Source organism: Podarcis pityusensis (genome assembly GCF_964106645.2).
Source record: "Podarcis pityusensis genome assembly, chromosome: 2".
In the NCBI taxonomy this organism is placed as follows: Eukaryota; Metazoa; Chordata; class Lepidosauria; order Squamata; family Lacertidae; genus Podarcis; species Podarcis pityusensis.
In genome coordinates this window covers 57,022,760-57,048,414 of record NC_138029.1, presented here as the reverse complement: position 1 = coordinate 57,048,414, position 25,655 = coordinate 57,022,760, and the positions used below count along the sequence as shown (strand labels likewise).

General features: G+C 41.8%; 1 protein-coding gene and 1 long non-coding RNA gene across 4 annotated transcripts; one reads left to right on the top strand and one right to left on the bottom strand.

The window, feature by feature from the left end:
- LOC308472423 lies at positions 1-1,525 on the bottom strand. Of its 2 annotated transcripts, none has more exons than XR_013983499.1 (2): positions 1,409-1,525; positions 1-884 (listed from the first exon to the last, which is right to left on the bottom strand). It is a non-coding gene; the product is annotated as an uncharacterized lncRNA (long non-coding RNA). The 2 variants fall into 2 exon arrangements; XR_013983500.1 differs by lacking the exon at positions 1,409-1,525 and adding an exon at positions 915-1,032.
- Positions 1,472-25,123, top strand: LOC308472361 (organic cation/carnitine transporter 2-like). Of its 2 annotated transcripts, none has more exons than XM_080997204.1 (10): positions 1,472-1,970; positions 13,293-13,396; positions 15,172-15,326; positions 16,815-16,986; positions 18,125-18,251; positions 19,389-19,489; positions 20,861-21,075; positions 21,952-22,134; positions 22,400-22,535; positions 23,551-25,123. In XM_080997204.1, exons 1-10 carry the CDS (start codon positions 1,578-1,580, stop codon positions 23,636-23,638), a joined length of 1,674 nt encoding a protein of 557 aa, XP_080853330.1. In that variant the 5' UTR covers positions 1,472-1,577; the 3' UTR covers positions 23,639-25,123. The 2 variants fall into 2 exon arrangements, with proteins under 2 accessions (XP_080853330.1, XP_080853329.1); XM_080997203.1 differs by having other exon boundaries at positions 18,077-18,251.
- Positions 25,124-25,655: the final 532 nt, after the last annotated feature.

The window sequence follows — 25,655 nt, the reverse complement described above, 5'->3', positions numbered from 1 at the left end:
TGGAAGGCCTGCCTTTTATTTTACTTTCTCAAGTACTGAACTACTGGTTTTTCCAGAAGTGAAACAAAATACTTTTCTGTATGATTTCATTCATCACTTTTGTATCCCTTTATCCAAGCAGCAGAGTAATATACAGATAGCTCAGTTTATCTTCACAATAACCTTATGAGAAAGATGAAGTTGAGAGAAAGTAACTTGCCTAAAGCTTTGCTGGCTGAGTAATAGATATCTGATTATTTATTTATTTATTTATTTAATAGTTTTCTATCCTGGCTTTTAGGAGAATTATCATCACAAAGCATTAAACATGATACACAAACTAAACAGCAATCAATAAACAATATATAAATACACCTTAAACATTTAAAACACTCAAAATTCTTAAAATACCAACAAAAAAACATAGCAAAAACAACATGAATATAACAAAGTATAAAGAACCCCACCACTGCATGCCGCCCAGTTAAAATCAATCCATGAAAGCAACAACAAAGATGTTTCAGAGGCTGGTCAAAAAATTATGCAGAGGGTACTCTATGGGACCATCTTCTGCAAGTGTGGGGCTATAGCAGAGAAGGCCCTGCCCAACACTACCCAGGCCACACTATGAAAAACAGAGCACTGTTCACCTCAGGTGCACTCAAAGTGCCAAACATACACAACACCCCCCTTCCACCAAACCCCATTTTAGCCTTTGCAGGATTTGCTCATGAAACCCATTTTTGTTTATGAAAATGAATCCACCTTGGATGAACACTCTGTAGACCCAGGAAACTGGGGGAAGGGGGGCACATGTCCACTGTCCTGTGTGAGAGCGAAAATCCATTCAAAGGTATTGATCCAGGGCTAGTCTCTGCTGCACAATCAGGATCCAGGGCGACCTCCTAATTATTATTATTATTATTATTAGCCACCCATCTATTATTATTATTATTATTATTAGCCACCCATCTGATCGGATTGCGGCTTCCAACCATTATAAAACCACGGCAAAACATCAAACATTAAAAACTTGTGTGGCTAATTATCTGCTGGAGTTGCTCTAGTCTAGTGTGTTTGAGGAGTTGCACCGGCATTACATTCCGGGCCTGTGCGGCCGACGTAGAGCTCGACGTCAGCGTTTCTCCGGGCCGGCTGCGAGGCAATACACATATTGCCCAGACTACGGTGCGGCCGCCGAACCCCGGAGCCAGCTTCTTCGCCTGCATTACAAGTGACGGGAAATGCCGAAAGCAAAAAGAGACCCCGTAACTAGGCTGGCCGCCGCCGCCTCACGCACGGGGACGCCGCGGCCTCCGCCTTGGCTCGGGGCCCAGCGCGACTCTAGGCCTTTGTGTACAAACCACACCCACCCGCTCCCCGTGCGAAGAAGCACTTGCTGCTGCCGGCAGCCGCGGCCGCACTTTACCTCATAGCGGCGGCGGCGGCGGCAGCGGCTCGCCTGTTCCCCGCCCAGGCCGAGAGAGGCTGCGGCCACATGTCGTAGCAGAAGGCGGCTCTTCGGCCCTCGCTTGTTCGTTGCCGGCCGGCCAGGGCGCGCTCGCTTTGCCCCCCTCCCGCCCGCCCGCTCGCCCGCTATGTACGACTACGACCAGGGCACCGCCTTCCTGGGCGAGTGGGGCCCCTTCCAGCGCCTCATCTTCTTCCTGCTCAGCGCCAGCATCATCCCCAACGGCTTCAACGGGCTCTCGGCCGTCTTCCTCATCGACACCCCCGAGCACCGGTGCCGGGTGCCGGCCAGCGCCAACCTGAGCCGCGAGTGGCTCAACGCCAGCATCCCGCTGGAGGAGCGCGGCAGGCGGCAGGTCCCGTCGCGCTGCCGCCGCTACAGCCTGGAGGCCCTGGCCAACTTCTCCGCCCGCAACCTGGTGCCCGGGCGGGACGTCAACCTCAGCCAGGTGGAGCAGGAGAAGTGCCTGGACGGCTGGGAGTACAGCCGAGAGCCCTACCTCTCCACCATCGTCAGCGAGGTAGGGAGGCAAGGAGGGGCGGCTGCTGGCGAGGTGGCCTCTTCTGGACGGGGCATGGAGAGGAGAGCGCGTGGCTGGGACTTGAGCGGCGCTCGATCAGCCCTGAAGTTCACGGGGTGACCTTGGGCCAATGGCCGGATCACCCCGTGAACTTTCCTAGCCCCACCTCGCAGGGTCGCTTTAGAAACCTTGGACGCCTCTCGGGGCTCCTCCGAGAAAGGGATCGGAGGGCAGAAACCCCAGAGACCTAAGGAGAGCGATGCTTTGAGAAGCCTCAGTTCGTTGTGTCATTCCATGCCTGCTCTGTTGCCAACTTGACATGTCTTTGGCATTTTCCCTGCTGTGGTCGTTTCTTTAAAAAATTAACCTGCCAGGCACTTCTTGGTGCACTTGCAAGATCTCTCTTCTTCTTCTAAAACTCAGGTATCCATCAAATTCTGAGACCGCCCTGGCCCATGGGTGATGGGGGGTGCCCTTTCTTCAGCTCCCCTCTCTCTTCTCTAGGTCACCTCCCTTTTTAAAGTGAGCAAATAAGTCCAAACTTGCTATCTATTCCTATGGTGCCAAACACGACCAGTGGCTCTTTAGCTTCTCATGTTCGTGACAGATACTTCTTGGTTTTAACCCCGGGAATGCAGGAGGAAGGAGGAATAGCCTGAGTGACTTCTGCCACACAGGAAACAGAATGAGAAGTTGGTAATGTCCAGGCTTGTTGTTAAAGAAAGCTTTAACACAATAACATAAACAGAGTCCTTCTGGGCCAGGCCAAAGGCCCATCTATTTCGGTCTTCTGTTCTTACATTGGCCAACTAGATGCACTTCTGGGAAGCCTACAGGCAGGACAAGAGCACAACAGCACTCCCCTCAGTTTCCCTTTCATTCCTATGTTGACTCTCCCTGCCTTAGAGTCCTGTGACTTTTATGGAGAAGTAACTTTTAGAGGAAGAAAAGAAAACCATCAGAACAAAATTGGAATAATGGCAATATTATATCCCAGTAAACACATTATTCTTAGTTGACAGTGATTCTAACTGGCTTACTTTAAAGTTACTTTAAAGTAAGCTAGAACATATATTTGCATGTGGAATGCTTTCTTCTCTCTCTCTCTCTTTCTCTCTCTCTCTCTCTCCCCCTGGCAAACAGAAATGAGTGCAATTTGAATTACTCCAGTCAAGATTTTGTAATTGTTGTCTAGTAGCTTGTCGCACAGTGTGCGCAGCTGGAACTGCTGACAAATTGCTACAGATTTATGGCAGAAGAACTTAATAGTAGTATGATTTATGAAGTCACATAACAAAGGTCACTGTTCCAAACATTCCCTGGCATGTGATGAGAATTGAAAGGCCATTCATTTTAGGGTTCATTTGGGTGCTGCAGTTGGGTTTAGAGTTATTAGTAGATTATGAGGGGTTGGACTATGACCCTCTTGGCCCCTACCAACTTTACCATTCTGTGATTTTACCTACCTACTCATTTATTTGTATATCCAAGAAAAGCATGGAAAATATAGCGCAGTATTGTCCAATAACAATGAACACGTCCACACGTACAATTGTTCTATTACTTGCTAAATTACTGTAGGCAATAGCTTCCTTCAGTACAATACAGAGAAAATTTGCATGCTCCATTACTTCTTTTTGGAAAATTGCAGAAGGAGCAGAGACAGTGGAACTGGCATGTTACTTTCCCATACTTAGAAACATGGGAAGCTGCCTTATAACAAACCATTGGTCCATCTAGCTTCCTGTGGTTAATACTCACTGGCAGGCTTGCAGCAGCTCTGTTGGATTTCAGACTGGGGAGATTTGCAGCTCTATCTAGAGATGCTGGGGATTAAATCTGGAACCTTCTACATGCAAAGCAGTTGCTCTACTACTGAGCTACATCCTGTGCATTTCATATATCTATCTTGTTTTTATTCTTAAGAAATTATTTAGCTCTTTAATTATATAATAGTTGTAGTCAACCTTAAATTATAATTGTAGTTAACCTTTAAATGGGTTGAAATGGTTAAAAGAAAATTGAGGAACATGCTTTTCCCATAGCTTTGAAGTAGTTTAAGTTCTTATGTGCTTTGGCTTTAATTATCTCAGATTAAAACAAATGTGTTCTGGCACATCACTCTTATGCCTATTTACTTGAAAGTAAGCATCACTAGTTACAGTGGAACTTACCTCAAAGTATTATGTTAAAGTTGGATAGCATTATAAGTTTCTGTAAACAAACTTTTCCATGTGTAGATGTGTAGCATTTTCTGAGTCAGTACTTTTACATACATAGTAACTTAGTAAAATATTTTACTAACATATGCCGAAAGTTTGCATAGTCCATAGCACTGCTTGAGAGTATCAGATCTACACACTCTAGAAACTGCTCTTGATTGACCCTGTATGCAAAACTTGTTTTGCACAATCACAGGAGTTGGAACGGACCAAAGGTCTGTTTCGTTCAAAACCCTGCTTCAAGGCAAAATTGTTCCCTCTTCCTCCCACCTCCATCCTACCTACGTAATTCTGACTGCAGTGTCCACAACCAGGGAACAAATGCTCTTCAGGAAGGAGAAATATGTTTCAGTTCAGACCGTTAATACTAGCCTTAGCTGATAGAGGTTCAGGGCCCATGGGCGTAGCTGGGAGGGGTAGGGGGCAACCCCCACAATCAAATAAACCAATGCAAATATTTAACTACTTAACAAACTGAGGTTCTGCCTCCCCTAACATAAATCCTGACTATTCCCATGTCAGGTCCCCTTGTTTGGTGGTGACTACTAGTCATTACAGGGACGCGGGTGGCGCTGTGGGTTAAACCACAGAGCCTAGGACTTGCTGATCAGAAGGTCGGTAGTTCGAATCCCCGCGATGGGGTGAGCTCCCGTTGCTCGGTCCCTGCTCCTGCCAACCTAGCAGTTCGAAAGCACGTCAAAGTGCAAGTAGATAAATAGGTACAGCTCCGGTGGGAAGGTAAACGGCGTTTCCGTGTGCTGCTCTGGTTCGCCAGAAGCGGCTTAGTCATGCTGGCCACATGACCCGGAAGCTGTACGCCGGCTCCCTCGGCCAATAAAGCGAGATGAGCGCCACAACCCCAGAGTCGGTCACGACTGGACCTAATGGTCAGGGGTCCCTTTACCTTTACCTTACTAGTCATTACAAAGTGCAAATAGATAAATAGGTGCCTCTCCCATGGGAAGGTAAACGGCGTTTCCGTGCGCTGCTCTGGTTTTGCCAGAAGCCGCTTAGTCATGCTGGCCACATGACCTGGAAGCTGTCTGCGGACAAAGGCCAGCTCTCTCGGCCTATAGAGCGAGATGAGTGCCACAACCCCAAAGTCGTCCACTACTGGACCTAACGGTCAGGGGTACCTTTACCTTTACTAGTCATTACTGTATGGCTATCCTCTGCCTCCATAGAGGCAGTAATGCTTATGAATGCCAGGTGCTGGATACCCCAGAAGGGAGAGTGTCCTTGTGCTCAAATCCGGCTTGCGGGTTTCCCACAGGCATCTGGTTCAGCAATGTGAGAACAGGATGTTGAACTGACCGAGCAGCTCTTCTGAGAGGGAAGAGCAGTGGATCAGTGCTGATGCAGCTGATGCCACCACTGACCAGCCAATCACCACCTCCATCCCAGCCCCTATGATTCTAGGGGTGCTGCTGTCACATTGCTGTTGCAGCATAGTGGCAGAAACACTCCTAAAGCATTTCATGTGCCTCAGTCTGAAGAAGGGTCCTTTCTAAGAGTGAACCATTGTGGACAAAGTGGCTTGGAGAGCACGTGTTTGCAGTTCCACAGTTTACTACTGGGAAACATCAAACTGTATTTGTGACTGCAAAGTGACATCAGTCCAGGCACTTTGTGGGACTACCTTTGCTCATGGAGGAAGGAACCCATGTTCCTTAGAGCAAGACATGGGTGAGATTGGCCTAGAGGGCCTTTAGCAGCATCCACACAGCAACAGGAAGAGCATATTGTGGCAGTGGCTGCAGAAGAGCATGGAGACAGGTTGATGTCAGCTGGTCTGTCTTGTTTAAAGATGCATAACGTCTTGCATACTGTTAAATTCAGGTTACACAATTAAAAGTGGATCTGATACTCGTGCACAACAAACCAGCTTTTATTCAGGGGGCTGGACCTGGACTTTATTCAGTAAGGAAAGCAATAGGAAACTGCACTGGATATTGTAGGACAACAGCGGCTTGGCACAACGTCGAGGCAAACAAATTGGGTTGTATGCTCAATAAACAGACAACATCATAATGAACTTTCCACAAACTTTATTGAACATTAGGTCATCTGAAAACAACCTTTGTATTCAGAAAGGATCACATACTCAAAAAGCTTGAAAATTTCAGTCTTCCAGGTCCCCTGGTACTAGCAAATGTAGGCAGTGCTCAAACTGAACCCAGTAAGACCTCAAATTCCATGGCTAGAATCTGGCTCAGAAGTTATTATGTTTGCTAGCTAATCCTTCTTGCAATTCACTGTAGGAGACCATGTCAGTGCAAGAGCCAAGGAGGCAGTTCATACTAGGGATAGTTCAGTGCGATGAAATACAAACCAGGCAAAGGCTATTTGACTATTCACCTACTAGAATAATTCAAAGCTTTGGGGGGTTTATATTTAAAAAAACCTCTTAACCAGGTATGCAGCGTTCATACTTTTATATTATTTTTGTTATTTTCTTAATAATTCCAGCATTATATTTGCTATGCTTCCACGATCTGTGGCCTTTTTCAGATCCAGGGCCCCACTGTTAACTGCAGTCTGCAACATGAAGCCCACATTTACCTTTTTAAAAATATACATGGCCACCTTCCTGCTTTTCTTTCTGAGGGTATGAAGTGCGCTGTATGCTTGTCCCATATAGTTCATAATATTGTGGGTGACGGATGAATGGGTTGCGTGTCCAGGGAAGAATGAATGCCATCTTACAAGAAGGAGTAGCATCAGAGCCTCAAAAGATACTGTAAGACTACTCATGAAGAAACCTTCTTAGGATCTGGATTTTAGGATTTTAACGCCTATTGGCTTGTCACATGTGAAATGCTCTTCCCAGGGACTCTTACGCTCCTTTGTATCTGGCCACCTAGAGTGACTTTAAGAAATGTTTTAGTAATATTTACAGGGCTTGTGGTAAAATATAAATAGTACAATTCAATCCAATAATCCCTCTTGTATGTCCATTCAAGACGGAAGATTCCGAAATTACATACGTACACACAGACATTAATGCAATATTGGGAGGGGGTTTTTGCCCCACTATCACGACCTGAAATCTACAAAGGTGAGTTAGGCAAAATATGTATATGCCCAGCACTAATTTAAGGAATTTAGCCTTCCCTTATCAGAATACTTCTAGAGTTCAGTCCTAAACACATTTACTAAGCCCCATTGAACACAGTGGGACTTACCTTCGAATAAATATTCGTGGGATTATGCTGTTGCACTGTGTAGTCTCCTATATTACATTCCTTTAGTAATGTTTTGGAAATATGAACTCTGCTTGTCTCATAAATAAGTGAGACAAGCAGATATAAATATTTTACAGTTTGCCATATTCCATAGGATCTTAGTTTGGACCCTGGAGTTTCATCAAATAGGACAAAGTCTAATATGAATGGCACACAATCTTATGTAATTAGTACAAAGGGACTGGGGAAATGGTGCATTATATGCCCATGCACTGAGTTCAGCATAGTGTATAAAGATAACATAAAAGCATCTAGGAAACACAGTTCCCTTTAACCTACTTACATTTCTTCTTTCCTGTAAAGCCATGCCCCACCCTACATACAAGTCTCTACCCATAAGTAATAGATGCTCTTTGCCCTAGTTTTCAGAACTTCCATATACCTACTCCTATCCTTGCCTTAAATGACACTTATAAAAGAAACAAAAAAATTGTATAGCTAGGTAAAAGCACAGTTGGCAATTCATAGCCAAAGATGTGGAGCAACTGAACACTTTATAAAGGTGTTGTGTTTATGTTGACTGGAGCAGTTGCATAAATGGCCTTTCACCTACTTTCCCACTTTCAATTTTAAATGTGCTTAACTCTCTAATCTGTTGGCTCAGTCCTATCTTGCCTTACCTTGCCATTTAGTCAAGGTGACCTTTGCCTGAGATTCAGCCTTACAATAAATTTTTCGAAGGGGTGGGGAGTGTTCACGTTTGATGAAGAATGAGTCCCATTATCTGCTTCCATCAAAGCCCTCTGTGCTCTGCTGTGTTTAAAGGTCACTGAGGATACCAGCATTGGATTTCTATGACAGGAAAGGAACCCTCCCTGTGTCAGATCTTAGTCCTTATATGTGCCAAAGTTACACACGTGGAAAGTTCAGATGTCATGATAAGCCAGGCCTTCATGGTTCCTTTCCCCTTTCCTCTTCCTGTGTAACCATAAAGAAGAGCTCAGAACTTTGGCTTCCATTTTTGATTGAACACAGTTTAGTGTTTCATCTGAACCATAAACGCTTGTTAATTTTAACTATGTTTTGTTAACATAGTTAACAAACCGTTGCTTCATAAGCAACGGTTTGAAGTTGACCTGTTTATTTTATTTTATTTTAAAAAAGGTTTTCTAAAAAATAGTAAAGGTCTTTCTTAAAAAGGAAAGGAGGAAATCTGCTGTATTTCTGTTATAGCATTTCCTAATGTCCAAATGTTCTATAAAGTGAGACTGCTATCCTGTGGACAGTTACATTGGAGTAATTATAGTTGAATTCAGTGTGACCTATTTCTCTTAGTAAGTAAAGATGCATAGGATAAGGATCCCAACCCAGTTCTTGATGGTTGGTTGTCCTGCTGCTGGGTTAACACCAGGCTATTATGTCTTTCTCCCTCCTGATCTAACACATGCACAGTCTACAAAGAATCTCCACTTCTGTCATGCATCCTATACATAATTTGGTATATCTGAGACCATTGGAATCAATGGGTTTAGGCATGCCTAATTCTGATTGGGATCAGACTGTAAAAGTGTCTGCCACTGTCACCGAAAGTGTCATTTGGACCCAGGGGATTCAGGCTCACCAGGCTGAAAAAAATAGTCTTTGTTGAAGGTTTCCACTGAGTAATGTACTGTTTCCCCAGGAACTTGCTTTCTCACCTTCTTTTTCAGTGGCTTTAAACAGCCAAAATAGCATATGATAAACGTTGGTAAGAGTGGGTCACATTTTACAATGCAATATTTCCTCCACACAGATGTAAAAATCTAATAACCTGGTAGTTCGATAGTGACTACTACCGTACGTATGACTGAGTGCTGTACAGTGGTACCTCAGGTTACATACGCTTCAGGTTACATACGCTTCAGGTTACAGACTCCGCTAACCCAGAAATAGTGCTTCAGGTTAAGAACTTTGCTTCAGGATGAGAACAGAAATCGTGCTCCGGCGGCGCGGCAGCAGCAGGAGGCCCCATTAGCTAAAGTGGTGCTTCAGGTTAAGAACAGTTTCAGGTTAAGTACGGACCTCAGGAACGAATTAAGTACTTAACCTGAGGTACCACTGTATTCACCTTGCGAATATCCACAGTGAATGTTGGCAGTGACCATTTTGACGATTGACCCTAGTTACTTACCTGTACCTAGGACTGTCAGTAAACAGATTTTAAAATTGGGTGTGTGTGTAGAAACACGTTATGATAGCAGGGTGAAATAAAAATGAATATATCAACAGCATGATCCTAAGGTTATTTACTCAGAAATGAATTCCACTGAGTTTAGTGAGACTTCCTTGGTTGAAAGCTCAGATTTGAAAACATTTCCTATTAGGTTTAGAATGAAATCATTTGTACGTCCCTGAAAATAGACATCACATACTTCAGTGATGATATTCAAGATAACTGTGTTTATGTCATCAGGGTGGAATTGAATATTCGGAGGCCATTCTTGATACTATGTTTATAAGAGCTGCACTATGGAAACGTTTGTTAATATCAAGGCCACATTCTGCTATGCCGGGCCTGCAAGTTTTGTAACCTGAGAAATAGGTCTCCTTCAGGAGATGCCCTACACATCAGACCAGTGCTGTGCCACAACGCTTCTGCAAACTTTCCAGTCCAAGGCAGAAGTGATGCAGCCCATTCTGTTAATTTATAGAATGAGAAATTTATGACCATAGCCCCTGTGGAAAACCTGTTTGTGTAATGCAATCCGTGGAGTTGCAAGATGCCCATAGTTAATACACCCAATAGCTTAGCTACTGTGGTCTTGGCACTGGTGACCCCAAGACTGGAGTGCTGCATTGTGCTCTGTGTGGGGCTTCCCTTGGGTTTAACCTGGAAGCTGCAGCTAGGTTGTTGACTGGGGACAACATCATCTAACCCTTAATAACCTGGGACAAGTTCACCTACAAGATTGCCTTACCCCATATGTGCCCACTTGACCACTTCGATTAGCGGAATTGGCACTACTACAGGTGCCGCATAATAACCATTCTGCATTTGTAAGAACTCAATTATTTAGTCTGACAGCATCTACACTTTGGAACTCCCTGCCTATTGATCTCAAGCATGCGTGACTTCACTGTATTCTTGTTTAGGCAAGCCTACACAGATGCTTAGAAATGCTTGTGTGAATTTTAATCTGTTTTCATATTTTAACTTTTTGTATGTTTTAATATATTGTACATTTTTCTTGATTTTATTGTTTTGTAAACTGCCTTGAGGGTGTGTTGTTGTTGTTGTTTTTAACAATCAAGCAGCATACAAATTTTGTGAAATAAATAAATAAAATAGATAAAACACCCCTGTTGAGGGAACTGCTCTGGCTGCCGTTATGCCACCGGATGTAGTTCAGTATTTTGTTTTTAGCATTTAAAGTCCTAAACAACTTCGGACCAGGTTACCTAAGTAACCACCTCACTCTATATATCCCTTTCTGGCAAGTGTGCCCCTTAGATGGGGCACTGCTAAGAGTACTGCATGCCCAGGAGCTGTGCTTGTTCTAGAAAGAGGTGTTTTAGTGTTGCAGCTCCAACCCCCTGGAATCAATTACCAGCCAATATTTTACTGGCACTCAGTGTCATGAAGTTTAGGCACCTACTAAATGCATTTTTGTTTAAGAAGGCTTTCCCTGAGGTGTGAGCCAAATATTTCTTAAATGTAAATTGTACACTGGTATTAATGGTTTTGCTGTTTTTCGAGTTTGTAGCCCTGTTTAGGGAAATTTTTAATGTTTGATTCTATTTTTAATACTCTGTTGGGAGCCGCCCAGAGTGGCTGGGGAAACCCAGCCAGATGGGCAGGGTATAAATATATTATTATTATTATTATTATTATTATTATTATTATTTAATTGATTTTAGAATTTGTATTGTTGTGTTTTGTTTTATCTCATTGAACCCCACTTTGATGGCCTTCCACTATCCCACATTGTCAGTATATGTTATGAAATTTGTCTTTCATCTTAAGTGGAGTGCCCTGAGATACGTAATTAAGTGGCCACCACATGCTGAATGACTTTCTGTGTCACACCTTGCAGATAAAGCATTATCATCATGCGCAATGCAGACCCTTCTAATCCTCTCTGACAATGTTTTATGCACTATCTGGCCTGATATACCAAGTAGCAGCTCTTGTGATTGTTAGGATTTGACATGCCTTTGGCAACTTTGAGTGGATTTCATCATCTGAATTATCTCGGTGGCAGGGAATAGACTAGTATGTGAAGGTCAGGAAAAAGTAGTCAGGTATATATTTTTCTGCTGCTAATGATGTTACATGCTCTGCATGAGAAATGGCATTACATTTAGCATTATGTGAGACCTGCAGCCTAGCTCTGTGAACTTCAGTAACCTTGCCTAAAAGGTATCGGAGAATGAAAATAGCTCTTGCCTGAGTTGATTTGCTATATTCAGTTCTGAATCTGTCCCAAGTAATGCTACTAGGCTACACTGCAATTCTAACTGCTGTTGAGCTAAATACATGCTAAGCTGACACGGAAACAGCACAGTCTCACCTGTGCAAACACAACTTTAGGTGGCATTTAATGCTGATTCCCCTCCAGTTTCAGGGCAGATGTCTCACTGATGCGGATTAGAAGGTCTTTGCACGTGGCAAAGTCAATATAGATAAGGCGTAAAAAAGCAATTTGAAGCTGTAACAAAAGTATGTTCTGTGGGCTACAATTCAAGAAGCATTTCTGTGTGCCTCGGGAAAAATCCAGTGTTCATTTTCTACCAGAGAATTGCAACTTGGTGAGCAGGGGGTGAAAACTCAACCATAATTTGCACCCCCTAAAGTGGAGGTATATATTCTGTGGCTCTCCAGATATTGTTGGACTCCAGCTTCCTTCATCTCTGACCATTGACCATACTGCCTAGGAGGGCTGCAGAGGGTCACCCTTGCCCTAAAGTGTTAAGCATTGGTCTCAGACTCTGATGTTCTGACAGTCTGTTTTCAACTGTTCTTAGGAAAATGTGCACATTACTAAAAAAAACAACACATACTCACTGGCTCGGATCCTAACAGCCCTTACATGAATATAACAGAGTTTTTGTTCACAGAACAGGGCTTTCACACTTTTCACCTTCCCTCTGTATCCCCTGAAAATCTGCTCTTGGGGATTGGGGAAACCCTTGAAAATAATGTGTGATACGGTGGTGCAGTGCGAGGCAGTAGTTGGCGGCAATTGACCTCCCCCTTTCATGAATGGAGGAACAACCTGGGATCCAAGTCATTGCGCTTGCTTGTGTATCTAGAAATATATTGTCAACAATGCAACATTCAAATTTAAACAAAAAATTCCTTTAAATTCCACTCATTTTTATCTGAATCACCCTATGCTAAGAATTCAGCTCTGTAGTTCAGCATCTGTAGAGCCTTGTTCTTTGATGGTTTAACCTAAGGCATGGGTAGGCAACCTAAGGCCTGGGAGCCGGAGCTGGCCCAATTGCTTTCTAAATCCGGCCCAGGGGCGGTCCGGGAAGCAGCATGTTTTTACATGAGTAGAATGTGTGTTTTTATTTAAAATGCATCTCTGGGTTATTTGTGGGGCATAAGAATTCGTTCTTTTTTTCCCTCCCCCCCCCCAAATATAATCTGGCCCCCCTCAAGGTCTGAGGGACAGTGGACCTGGCCCCCTGCTGAAAAAGTTTGCTGACCCCTGACCTAAGGCCTCAACAGATAGACCAAACAGGCATTTGGTGTAAGAGATTTTAGATCAAAGCATTGAATTCTGATTTACACACAAAGGTACTTCTTAAATTTAAAAAGTCCATTCTAGTAGTAATCTGGTAGGTTACTATTTGGTTATTGTAGAAAATGGGCCATATGCATTACATGCATGCCAAAAATATTGAAACTCTCTCTCTCTCTCTTACAGTGGGATCTTGTGTGTGAAAACGACTGGAAAGCACCTCTAACTACCTCTTTGTTCTTTGTGGGCGTACTGATTGGCTCCTTTGTATCTGGACAACTCTCAGACAGGTAAAGTGTATATATTAATGGTTTTGTGTGTTTTTTTAGACACAACTCTTTAAAAATCAGTCAGAGCTAAGTTTCTGCATTGCATGGATTTATTTTTCAACTGTAGTGAATTAGCTGATTTCTAAATAGGTAACACCAAAATGCCTGGTTCTTCTTGATTGCACGATCTGTGATGGACTTTGAGAGCACAACATGCTTCCCATAACTTTTTTTCTTTTAGTTAAGCATGAGGTATTTCATCAAATTTTGTATTTACAGTAGTATCTCAAACAATAATTTGAGTGATGCCATCTTTCCACCCTTGAGCAATTTTAAATAATCAACATAGCCATCAATTTAAGCTGCCAGCACAACAGAAACTAATATATTTGATATTTTCCTTTATCGTTCAGATATGCTTATCACAACTATGAACGATGCCATTTTGACATTATGAAATAAGTAAAACAAAATTTCATTGTGATGTGTTTTATGGCCAAGCTTTGGCTTAACTTACCTGCTTAGATATCTCTGTGTATGTATGTAATGCAGTAGCTCTGATGAAAATGAAACTGGATGTTATGTACTGAACATATTTAGGATACAATTGTACTTTTCATGCCTGAACCTCAGCTTAAATTCTGCACTTTTTTTCCAAGGGGTCAGGCAGGACATAAAACACAGTGTAAAGTGATATTGCCCTTACACTGAAATGTAATAATGCAACTTAGTACTGTATCTGCATAGACAACACAATTTTCTGCTTGGAGTACATACAGCGCAACTGTCGCTCCCATTTTTCATCTCAATCCAGTTCACTCTCACAACCTGTTAACTAGATACATCATAAAAGAACTACTCAAGAACAGCAACAATGTAAAAACATCATATCCTTATTCTGTTTGAGTTGTCCATTGTATTTAAAAAGCAGGGCAAATTCGGCTAAAAATAAAATGTTTCCCTTTGGAGATAAATGTTTACTGAAAATGTAAGAATTTATCCATAACCTTTAAAGTAGTAATTTGAAACACCTGCATATGTTTAAATAATCACAGAAAACACATCAAAATAGCCATGCTTTGTTTAAAAATAAAAGCAAGAAGTCATAATTCATATCACACCTGAAATGCAAAGTAAACATTGAATACATTGGGCAGATGACAATTATTGGATTTTTACTCTAGTGCCAACCTACCTTACAAGTGGCTTTTTTATCATGGCACAAGCCACAGTGTTTCTCAAACTTGGGTCCCCAGTACAGCAGTTTAAAGTAATGGGAACAAAAGTTTGAATCCAGAGAAACTTCCTCTGCTTCCAACCCAAATAAATGTTTTGGTTCTCTTTAAGAATATAAGAAGAACCATGATGGATCAGGCCAAAGGCCAACCTAGTCTAGCAATCTCTTCTAACAGTGGTCAACCTGGTGTCTATGTGTAGCCCACTGAGTGGACCTGAGTACAACATCATTCTCCCCACTCCCAGTAACTGGTATTCAAGGGCATACTATCTCTAGTAGGGGAAAGGGTCCCCATCAACCTACTGTTCCCATCAACCCCAGCTAATGTGGCCAGTAGTCAAAGATTATGGGACTTGCAGTCCAGCAACATCTGGAAGGCACCAGATTGGGTACCCCTGATGCAGAGAGAAAACAAGGCTGAGGGAGATGTGATCAAGAGGACCCCCATGAAAGTTAATAAATATTAATCCCCACAAATATACACCCCAGACCCTAGATTTCTACTATTTTAATGTTTCATAAACTAACATGATTTTTATTTATCTTTGTCCCATGATAGGTTTGGAAGGAAAAATGTGCTGTTTGTCACAATGGGAGTCCAGACTGGCTTTAGCTTCCTCCAGATCTTCTCAACAACCTGGGAGATGTTTTCCATCCTGTTTCTCATAGTTGGAATAGGGCAGATCTCTAATTATGTGGCAGCGTTTGTACTTGGTATGTAACAGTCTTTAAGCAGAGTATGAATTCTCAGTATTGCTGCCAACTTTCGCTCAACGAGCGATGTTATGTTTAGGGGCTCTTCCTCCTCCCACAATACATTCCTCCCCCTCCCAGTGCATGCTAAGCCATTATAAAGATTGGGCAAGCTGTACACCAGGGGTCGACAAACTACGGCCCCCGGGCCAGATCGGGCCCACCTGGGTTCTAAATCTGGCCCGTGCCGCGAAGCCGAGACTCCCGGTGATGGCAACAGGAGGAAGAGGTTGACCAGCGGCTGCTCTGCCACTCAAACACTGCGCCTGGTTTACCTCTGCGGCGTTTGATTGGCAGAGATGTCCCCATTCCGCAGCATTTGATTGGTAGAGCTGCCACTGCTCAGCCTCTTCCTCCCATCGCTGTCGCCGCCCTGGTGCTCCTGTGGGCCAGAGAGTGGAGCGGACAGGCTTGCTCTGCCTACCCATGAGAAGCAGAAGCAGTAGCCGTGGCGGCAGCCCCTGGAATGGTAAGTGCAGCGGCTGGGTCTGGGGCTAGGGGGTGGAGAGGAGGACTACTTGTCCCCCTCGCCTCTTCTTCCAGCTACCCCCCCCCCCAACCGGTGCTGCTACTCCGGCCCGCCACAAGGTCTGAGGGACAGTGGACAAGCCTGCTGCTAAAAAAAATTGCTGACCCCTGCTGTACACGTTTCCCTTAGCCCCATACAGCTTGTTCTCTTCACTCTGTGTAAGAGTGTGTAAGACACTCAAGCTCTGAGTTTTAAGTTACCAAACTGAAATGGCAACAGAGTCTGCAGTGGAAGATGTTAGGGTGTGCAGACCTTCCAGTCTTCGTAATAGCCCAACATACACATTGAACAGATAGAGAAGACAGGGTTTTATTGAACCTATAGCAGTCTTCCCATAAGCTAATTGTGCGTTGTGTCCTGTGGCTTCAGTCTTTCATACTGTAGAATTGAATGGGATTTAAGCAGCATAAGGGTCAAATTAAGTATTATGTTATAAAGGTATGACTGTATCCCCAGTGCCTTTTTATTTTTTATTGGAAAGATATCAAAGAGGCATACAGACATCTATTTCTTTCTAACCGAATGAATATACTAGCCTGAAGTACTGGCAAAGATTAGAGTGTGAATTCTTTGCTAACCATTCATTTGGTCTTGCATCCAGTGGCCATTAGAGAGTTAATAAATATCTTATGTGAAGGCTAGACTGTCTTTTTGAACTGTATTTCAATATATTACATCCTCTTAACCCAGAATATTATGTACTATCATATACAGCAAAATGCTTGATCATGAGGAACTCACTCATCACTATCAATCTAAATACTCTTCTTTATGCAGGATCAGGGACAGAAGTAGAGGCATATCTTATATCCAAGGAAGATGCACTGGGCTTTTTAAAATGTTTCCCAAACACATTTGGGTAAAACAAGAAGGCTTTTTAAAAGTTAAAAGGCTAATCAACACTCCCTTGTTTTGAACAGGCACAGAAATACTTGGCAAATCAGTCCGTATTATCTACTGCACATTAGGCGTTTGCATATTTTATGCGTTTGGCTACATGCTGCTGCCACTGTGCGCTTACTTCATCAGAGACTGGCGGATGCTGCTAGTGGCTCTCACTGTACCTGGCCTGCTGTACGTTCCACTGTGGTGGTGAGTGTATTTTAAATAAAAGTGTTCACATTTTGGAAGCTACACCAAAAACTAGTGCTAGCTAATGCCTTTACTGGGGGCACCCTCAGTTGATTTATTTTTTTTCAAATTACGTACATACATCATTTTATTTGTATACTGTATGTCCTTTCCATAGTTCAAACTGTGCTGAGGCAGCTTAAAACATGATAAAATGCACAGTTCCAACATAACAGAAGTAGTGGAAAATAATGAATAAAACATAAAAAATATACAACCAAACTGAACAATTTCCACAGAAATAATAAGATCTGAAATAAAGATACAAAAAATTAATATCAACAGCAGCAACAATCTCCCCAGCAAAACTCCCAGACCAAGTGTCTGTTCAACAGCCTCAGATTTTGTAGCTGGAGTCAGTCTGGGTCCCATGCTCCCAGGTAAGGTGGAAAAGGCCTGCAAGACAGGAAGCAGATCTTTTAGGACTCACAGCCCCCCCCCCTCTCTCTCTATATATATATATAATTTTTGTGTTTTCTCATATATATATATATATATATATATATATATATATATACATTTTTGTTACCAGACAACCTAGGTAACACATAATAAGTTACAGTGGGGGCGGGGAGGGGAAAAGGAGAAACAGGATGCAATGTGAAACCAGAGTTAAAACCAAAGGTTCATAGTGCCATACAGTTCAGTCTTTAACTTATTTTAATTCACCACATTTCAGATCCTAAGAATTTAATTTCTATTCTTTCTCCAAGAACCCTAAGAGTTGTTTTTGGGTGAGACTTGCTGAAATGTGTTCTTGCCACTCGTAGAAACGACTTCACTAACGTGTATAATACACACACACCCTTTTATGTTGCTAGGTTATTTAATGTATAGTCACATGTTAGAATTAGCAGGGTTGTTGCTTCCTGTAACCTCTGCCAAAAGCCCATTCATATGCATAGAAAAAATTGCTCCTTTTCATACAGGCTAATGACCCTAATCTTGCTCTGTTTATACACTGGCTCTTCAACATTGTATTTCTATGCAAGGAGGACAGAGGATAGCATTGAAGTTAAAGTCTTTTTGACCATGGTGGTTTGGGATGTAGGCTTAACAACCCTGGCTGTTCTGTTGAAGTTACGTTGAAACATCACAGGTTCATTCCAGAATCGCCTCGATGGCTGCTGTCCCAAGGCAAGATTAAAGAAGCAGAAGACATCATTCGGAAAGCTGCAGAAATGAACCATGTTGCTGCTCCAGATGTAATATTTGACCTCATTGAGGTAAACCTGCCCATGTGTTGCATCTGTTTACATTTTCTTCCCAGTGTCTGGATATGGCAGTGCCCATTAAAATGTTCTGCTTGATGAGATGAAATCTAGTTCTCCAGTAATGAACCTATCTATATACAATCATTTTCAACCCGTTTAATGTTATATGAAGAGCATTTTATACTGTGGGTTGAATCCAACTAAGTTCAACTTAAGAGTGGACCCATTTAAATTAATGGACCTCCATTAATAATGTCTTAGTAACTGTCTACTCTGAGTAGGATTAATATTGGATGCAATCCTATAACTTGTGATTTGGCAACATCCTGGATTTGCTTCTCAACTCCTTTAAAATGCAGCACTCTACTTATTCTTTATGTTAGGCTGGCATAAATGTTAAAGCTAGGATCTTTTTAGATCATCTGTAGAAAATAGAATTCTTGGGTGATCCAGTATTTTGTACTTTAGTCCTGAGTCAACTCCTGTACAATTTGCTGGCAGAAGTGGAATGAACTTTAAACTACAAAGCAACCTGCTTAGAATGTTAGGATGTTCTGTACATTGATATAAATTAGTCACACATGTACAGTTTTATGACACTTCCTACTGAACAACCTGTGGTTTGCAGCCTAAAATCTTGCAAATCTTCTACTGTTTTGTTCAAAATCCATATATTAAATTTGCACACAGTGACTACAGTTAAACTTGCTGGATACTTTATTCTGACTACAGTTAAACTTGCTGGATACTTTATTCTGACTACAGTTAAACTTGCTGGATACTTTATACTGATCCCCAGGAAAAAGCCTGAATTATGGAAAAAAGCCTTTTCAGTGCAGCCATGGGAAATTAATATAGTGTCAGTCACAGAAACCAGAAAATGTAGTTTGACATTTATTCTAAACAAATACCAGATCACACTACCTACCAGATCACACATTTCCAGGAGCTGTCATTCAAATTAGCAGTGGCCACTTCTGCACTGAATCATCACCCATATAATTTTTTTTTTAAACAACAGCACTTAACAGCAAAGATTCCTTATTTACCTTGAACATGCAACTGACATTTCCTGCTGCATGAAATGCCACTTTATTTTAGAGAAAGAAAGCAGGTTTTCATGTGTGCATCCGTAATTTTTGTCTATAGCTACAAGATGTGAATTCCCAGGACCAGCGGTCATACAGCATTCTGGACCTGGTGAGGACCCAGAATATCCGATCGATTACTATCATGTGTGTGATTTTATGGTAAGCAGTTGATGAACAGACACAAAGCTTTCCTTTCCTTATGAGACAGCTAATTCAGAGCAGCTTCCCCCAAGCTAGTGCCCTCCAAATGTCATGGGGACTGCAACTCCAATCATCCCTGACCACTGGCTATGCTTCCTGGAGCTGATGGGAGTTGTGGTCCAAAACATTTTGAGGAAACTAGGTTGATTCACAGTAGTTGAGACTGTGGCTGTAATCACACACCTATAAACACCCAGGAGCCACATTGCATAACATTATTTATGTATAAATGCGTGTGTGTGGCATTTCACATAGCAGCATATTGAAATGCCTCTGCTCCAGTCTAAATCCCAAACTCTTATCTATTATTCCAGCTAGCATTTGCTTTGAGAATGTCTATCAAAGATTCACTCACCTTGGTTTTTTGTGTGTTTACTGCAGCAGATAAATCCTGCTGTTTTGAAGTTGGACGCTACGCTGTCACAACTAGCTTCACATAGTTTGTCTGCTGCCATTTTGCTTCCAATGGCAAGTTTAAATTCACATCCACATTAAATATATATATATATATTCATGTATAAAACTAACATGTCAGGGGGACGTTTATGGGCTCCACCTCCTTGATTTGCATATTTTGAATGTATAGGGAGATTTGTACATGAGGGAGTGTTCAGAGACTGTGTTCCCCACCTACAATCAAAAGTGGTGCAGTCTGGTAACATGTGAGGCTTCAGATCCTGTGTGTGAGGTCTAGGAATCCCTTTAGTTCAGATACCTTAAGAGAAGTCAGTGGTGGAACTGGTATGTGTACCCATGCTCTTCACAACACAACGAAAGTACCATTTGAAACAAGCAAACTGCCAGGAGGTCTAATTAATGCAATTCTTACAAGTGCTGCCTGATCAGATTACTACATATCCAGACCTCTGTTGGGTGTCCCCTTCTCATGCCACTTTGAGTGGTGGAGAGGAGAGGAAGGACATGTTCCCTCCACGCTGAGATTGAGCCATTACCCTCACAAGGGGTCTGAGCCCCTGGGATTAATACAGTTGGGACTGGACAAGAATGTGAATGCCAACAAACGGGGGCAGATTGCATTTCTTTCTACTTGGGAACCCTCGCTATCATGTGTAAATGTATGTGTGTTTCTTTTTTTAAAATCTGTTGATTTTATCAATATTTTGATAATTTCATTATGTTTTTAAAGCCAGTTTTGTCATTTTTAATGAACATTTGATTCCATTTTATGCAAACTGCTCAGAGACTTTTTTATTTGGCAGTGTATAAATCCTGCTAAATAAAACAAAACATAATTTTCAAAGCCTAGTCCAATGCAGCACTTATTCTGAGGCCTCTGAATATTTATTACAATATAGCTCTGTCTTTCAGGATGGTCATTTCCATTGGCTACTTTGGCCTCTCTCTGGACACCCCTAACCTGCACGGAGACATCTATCTCAATTGCTTCCTTTCGGCAATCATCGAAGTCCCAGCTTATACCATCTCTTGGTTGCTCCTCCATTATCTTCCCCGGCGGTATTCAATGGCAGGAGTCTTGTTCTTAGGAGGATGTGTCCTTCTCTTCATTCAGTTGGTACCTGCATGTAAGAATATTTTACTTGATGTGAACTTTCCCCCTACTTTTGTAGATATAAGCCACAAGGCCAAGCAGGTTGAACTGTGGGCATTACAGGTAGAATAGTGAGCGGGTGACTGTACTTGTCCATTAGTGCACAGTTTAAAATAGAAGCCTATTCTGCTTCTGTTCATTATATCTGAAGACCAATATAAGACAGAAAGGGAGCTTACAGTGCTGAGAATATGCTGTCAGATTTGGGGGTTTTATGTTTGATTCTGTATTTAAACTGTTTTTACACTTATTTCTTGTCACTCTCCCAGGGACCATTATAACATGATGTGGCATACAAAGTTTGTACATAAATAAATGAGCTCTCTCATTTGTTCCTATTATACCAGCAACTGAACACTACTCTGACAATATTTTTATTTGGGGTGGGGTTGTTCTATCAGCCACTTCACATTGTGATATCAGCTTTTGAAAAGAACAACATATTGGATATTCTTTTTGAAGTGCCATGTGATTCATAGCCTAGGTTTTGATTTTGGCTTTTTGCTGCAACAGACTAACATGACTAGTCTTTGTGAATCTATTTATTTATTACATATGTGGACCACTTTTTCCTCCAAGGAGCTCAAGGTGGTGTACATGGTTCTCCAACCCAACCCAACCCAGTTTTGTCTTCACAACAACTCTGTGAGGTAGGTTAGGCTGAGACACAGTGCCTGGCACAAGGTTACCCAGTGAGCTTCTCAACTAAGTGGGGATTCGAACCCTGGTTTCTCAAATCGTAGTCTGACACTCTATCCATTACAACAGACAGGTTTAAAAGAAGTAGGATAAAGTGAATGGCAGAAGGCAGATAAACTTCAGTGACACATAGCTTGATTCTCATTTGTAGACCTCACTGTGTTCTCCGTTACCCTGGTGATGATTGGAAAGTTTGGGATCACAGCCTCGTTCTCAATGGTTTATGTCTACACTGCTGAGCTCTACCCAACGGTTGTGAGGAACATGGGAGTTGGTGCCAGTTCAATGGCCTCCAGATTTGGCAGCATCCTCTCGCCTTACTTTGTATATCTTGGTAAGTTCCCAGCTATCTTATTTTCTGCCAGGCAAAGTACCACTACTCTCCCTTTTAGTGCCACAAGCCACTCAGTTCAGTATTATTGCAGGGTACAATGAATAGTACGGGCAAAGTTAACTGATCTTCGTGTTGAGAGGCTCCAGATAAGCTTCCAAGCAACCTTAGAAGTCCTCAGAACACAGTTTGCAAAGAACTGGTCTGTGCAAAACATCGTGACAATAACTACTTATTACTTCCCTTGCCCCCCTGTGCTTCCTACCAGGTGCTTATGATAGATTTCTTCCCTACATTCTAATGGGAAGCTTGACAGTGCTAGCAGGAATTGTCACCCTGTTTCTTCCGGAAAGTTACGGCATGCCTCTCCCAGATACCATTGAACAGATGCTAAGAGTTAAAGGGTAAGGAGAAACCATTTCTTCCATTATTTAAACAAACAGGGATTGCAGCCAGTATCATTGTGGGTCATGCTGTAAAAATGTTGGGAATCAAATTATAGAAGAGATTAGGACAGTATAGAAGAGATTATAGAAGGGATTAGAGCAGTATACAGTGGTACCTCGGGTTAAGTACTTAATTCATTCTGGAGGTCCGTTCTTAACCTGAAACTGTTCTTAACCTGAAGCACCACTTTAGCCTCCTGCTGCTGCCGCGCCGCCAGAGCACGATTTCTGTTCTCATCCTGAAGCAAAGTTCTTAACCTGAAGCACTATTTCTGGGTTAGTGGAGTCTGTAATCTGAAGCGTATGTAACCTGAAGGTACCACTGTATACAGAGCAGTCAGTAGTGTTGCTTGGAGATCTGAAAAAGATATTTCAACAAGAAATAATGAAAACAAGGAAAACAGATGGCTCAATTCCTGAGAAACAGTGGGGTGGTATGCCAGCTAGATAAATATTAATTACTTGTCTCTATTGTAGCTTCTTAGATACAAACCAAACACTCTAATTTTTAAAATATGCTCAAGCCAACCAATTTATTATGAAGGAGAAGCAGGCGATTGGATCCCTTTCTGGGTCAGAGCCCCTCTCCAGTTTCCCAATGGAAATTCATCCCCACCCCTGATGCTGTTTGCCTCCAGAGATGCAATTGGCAGTAGCAGTTTAGGGGGTAAATATCACCATGGCAGGGTGCAGGACAATTTTCAGAAAGAAGCTGTTGTAAGAATCTAATCTGGATTGGTGCTCCATATGAAGTGGCCAGCTGAAGCATACTTTTTACAAATTAAAGGTCTGATTAATATACTATGTTCTTTGGGCAGTGGGGCTAACCAAAGTCAAAGTTTGGTTTTACATGTAGATGACAGATCTGCCTATTGAATGAGGCATTTCCTTGAATGTAAATGTGAAATGTATTACAGCATCATGCAAGCTTTTGCTTTAACAGTTTCCTGTTTTTCTTTCTATTTATTTACAGAATTAATTACAGAAACACATCTAAAAGCAAAAATACATTAAAAGATGAAGAAGAAAATTCAGTGATTATAAAAGGCACGACATTCTGATCAAGCTGCATACCCTGTTATGAACTAAAAAGTACCTAGACATATCCTTCAATTTACTTCCAGAAAGGACTAATGGAAACACTTTTTCTATAATCAACTTATTTATTAAACACACATTCATTTTTGTGAATGTAGATACTGTATATCCCACTGTGGGATCTCTGCCAGTAATTGTACGGGTTACAAGGAACAATATCCGAAAAGGTAGGGGCAGGGAAAGCCTGTTTCCCATTAGGACTGTTGGCAAATGTCCTTTTTGTAAGATTAAAACACGCTTGAAGTTCTAGATAGATGGACTGACTTTACTATTCGGTTCATTCAGTGCACAATGGCAAAAGGTGAAACATGCTACTGAATTTAAATATTGTTAAGTGTCGTCACCCAGCTTGGGATGCTGCTTCTGTTCAGAAAACCTGAAGCTTGAAATTATGTGGATGCTAAATACTAGACAAATGATTTTATGCACTGCTTATGCTGGTTTTTAAGAATCAACATCTGTTTTAGAAATGGAGAGGTGGTTTTCATGTGCAAAACATTGGCAGTCTAGTTTTGCTTGCAAGCCTACTTATTTCAGATGTAGTTTTAAATATTAACCACTAGATGCAGTTGTTTACATCTGAGAATGATGCCTTATTTAGGCTTATAATTATTTTTTAAGGATTACATTGCATCTGTAATGCATCTCTTTCAATGTTCCATTAGTCAGTTTTTCTATAATTTGCCTCTAATTCTGAAAGGCACTGGAAACTAATACATATCTGTATTTCCAAATAATTTGGTCTTTTCCCATCTCTGCCTGAAATGTCTTCAGTTACATACTAGGTATGTAATAAAGTTACTTTATAATACAGAGCTTGCTCTAAATGTACCAGTCAGGTGCCTTCAGCTTGCTTAAAGACATAACTGTTGCCTTTTGGGAACAAAGTGCATTATTTTAAATGAGCATCATGAATAATAAAAACAAGTCTCGTGTGTGAGCAACTGTGTCAAGTCTACCAAGAAACACTACCCATTACTGGGGAAGGAGTTACCTTGATTACGTTTGTTACTTTACATTATGACACAATTTAAAAAGTATGATACAAATATGGTGCATTTTAAGTTGTTTGATATAAAGCCACATTATATTTTATTATTGTTTTAATAATTTGTTAGCTGCCTCAGAGGTTTTTAATGACAGAAAGGTGATATATATATATATCTTAATATAAATAAAATGTGATTTTTATAACTAGAGTTGCTAGATAGCACTTACTTCTGTTAACACAGCTGTTTGCAGACATTCCAGAAAATGTGATATTATGTGAAAGTTATCCTATGAATGTAAAATTCTTCCCAGTTATTACCAACTGCTGCTCACTCCAGTTTTGACTGATTCCTACTGTAGGGCTGTCCATGTGATGGTAACATATACAGGGCCAATAAACCATTTTTGGTACCTTTTGGGTATAAGTATCCTAAATAAATGGTGAGGGAGACTGTAAATTTCCCAGCACTCAAGTTTCTGATTTTCTTTAAACTGGCATTCTTATCCCAGAGAGAGCAGCTACCTACCATACTTATTTTATTGTGGAGATAGGAATTGCACTAATGTTAATGTTACCTGCAGAATGGTACCCAGAAGGTCGCTGCAAGTCCTTCACTTGTGGAGGATGGGGCAATGGCAAGTGATGTAGGATGTTGTTTGTGGAGCTCCTCAGCCTGCAGAAGCAATCTGGCCTTCACCTGGAACCTTCTGAGGCCCACCTTCAGCAAAAACCCAGGATTCCAGACTAGTCAAGCTGGCCAGCATCCTCTGGAGTACTTAACATTTCAAACTTGTTAGAGTCTTAAAACAGAGGTGTGGCCTGCCAGCTCTTTATAAGGACAAACAACAATACCCACAACTCAGAAAGCCTCAAAAGAGGCACAAATGGAGACTCCTGAATATAGTGCTGATGACATGACTCTCAAAGAAAAAAATAATGGAGCGGATGGCTGAGATATTGGACAAAAAACGGGCAGAATTGAGGACCTA

Excerpts from the sequence above, each read along its gene's own strand:
- LOC308472361 (XM_080997203.1), top strand. The coding sequence starts at position 1,578 with ATGTACGACTACGACCAGGGCACCGCCTTCCTGGGCGAGTGGGGCCCC. Across the intron at positions 1,971-13,292 it reads TCTCCACCATCGTCAGCGAG|TGGGATCTTGTGTGTGAAAA; the intron begins GTAGGGAGGCAA and ends TCTCTCTTACAG. Across the intron at positions 21,076-21,951 it reads CATTCAGTTGGTACCTGCAT|ACCTCACTGTGTTCTCCGTT; the intron begins GTAAGAATATTT and ends TCTCATTTGTAG.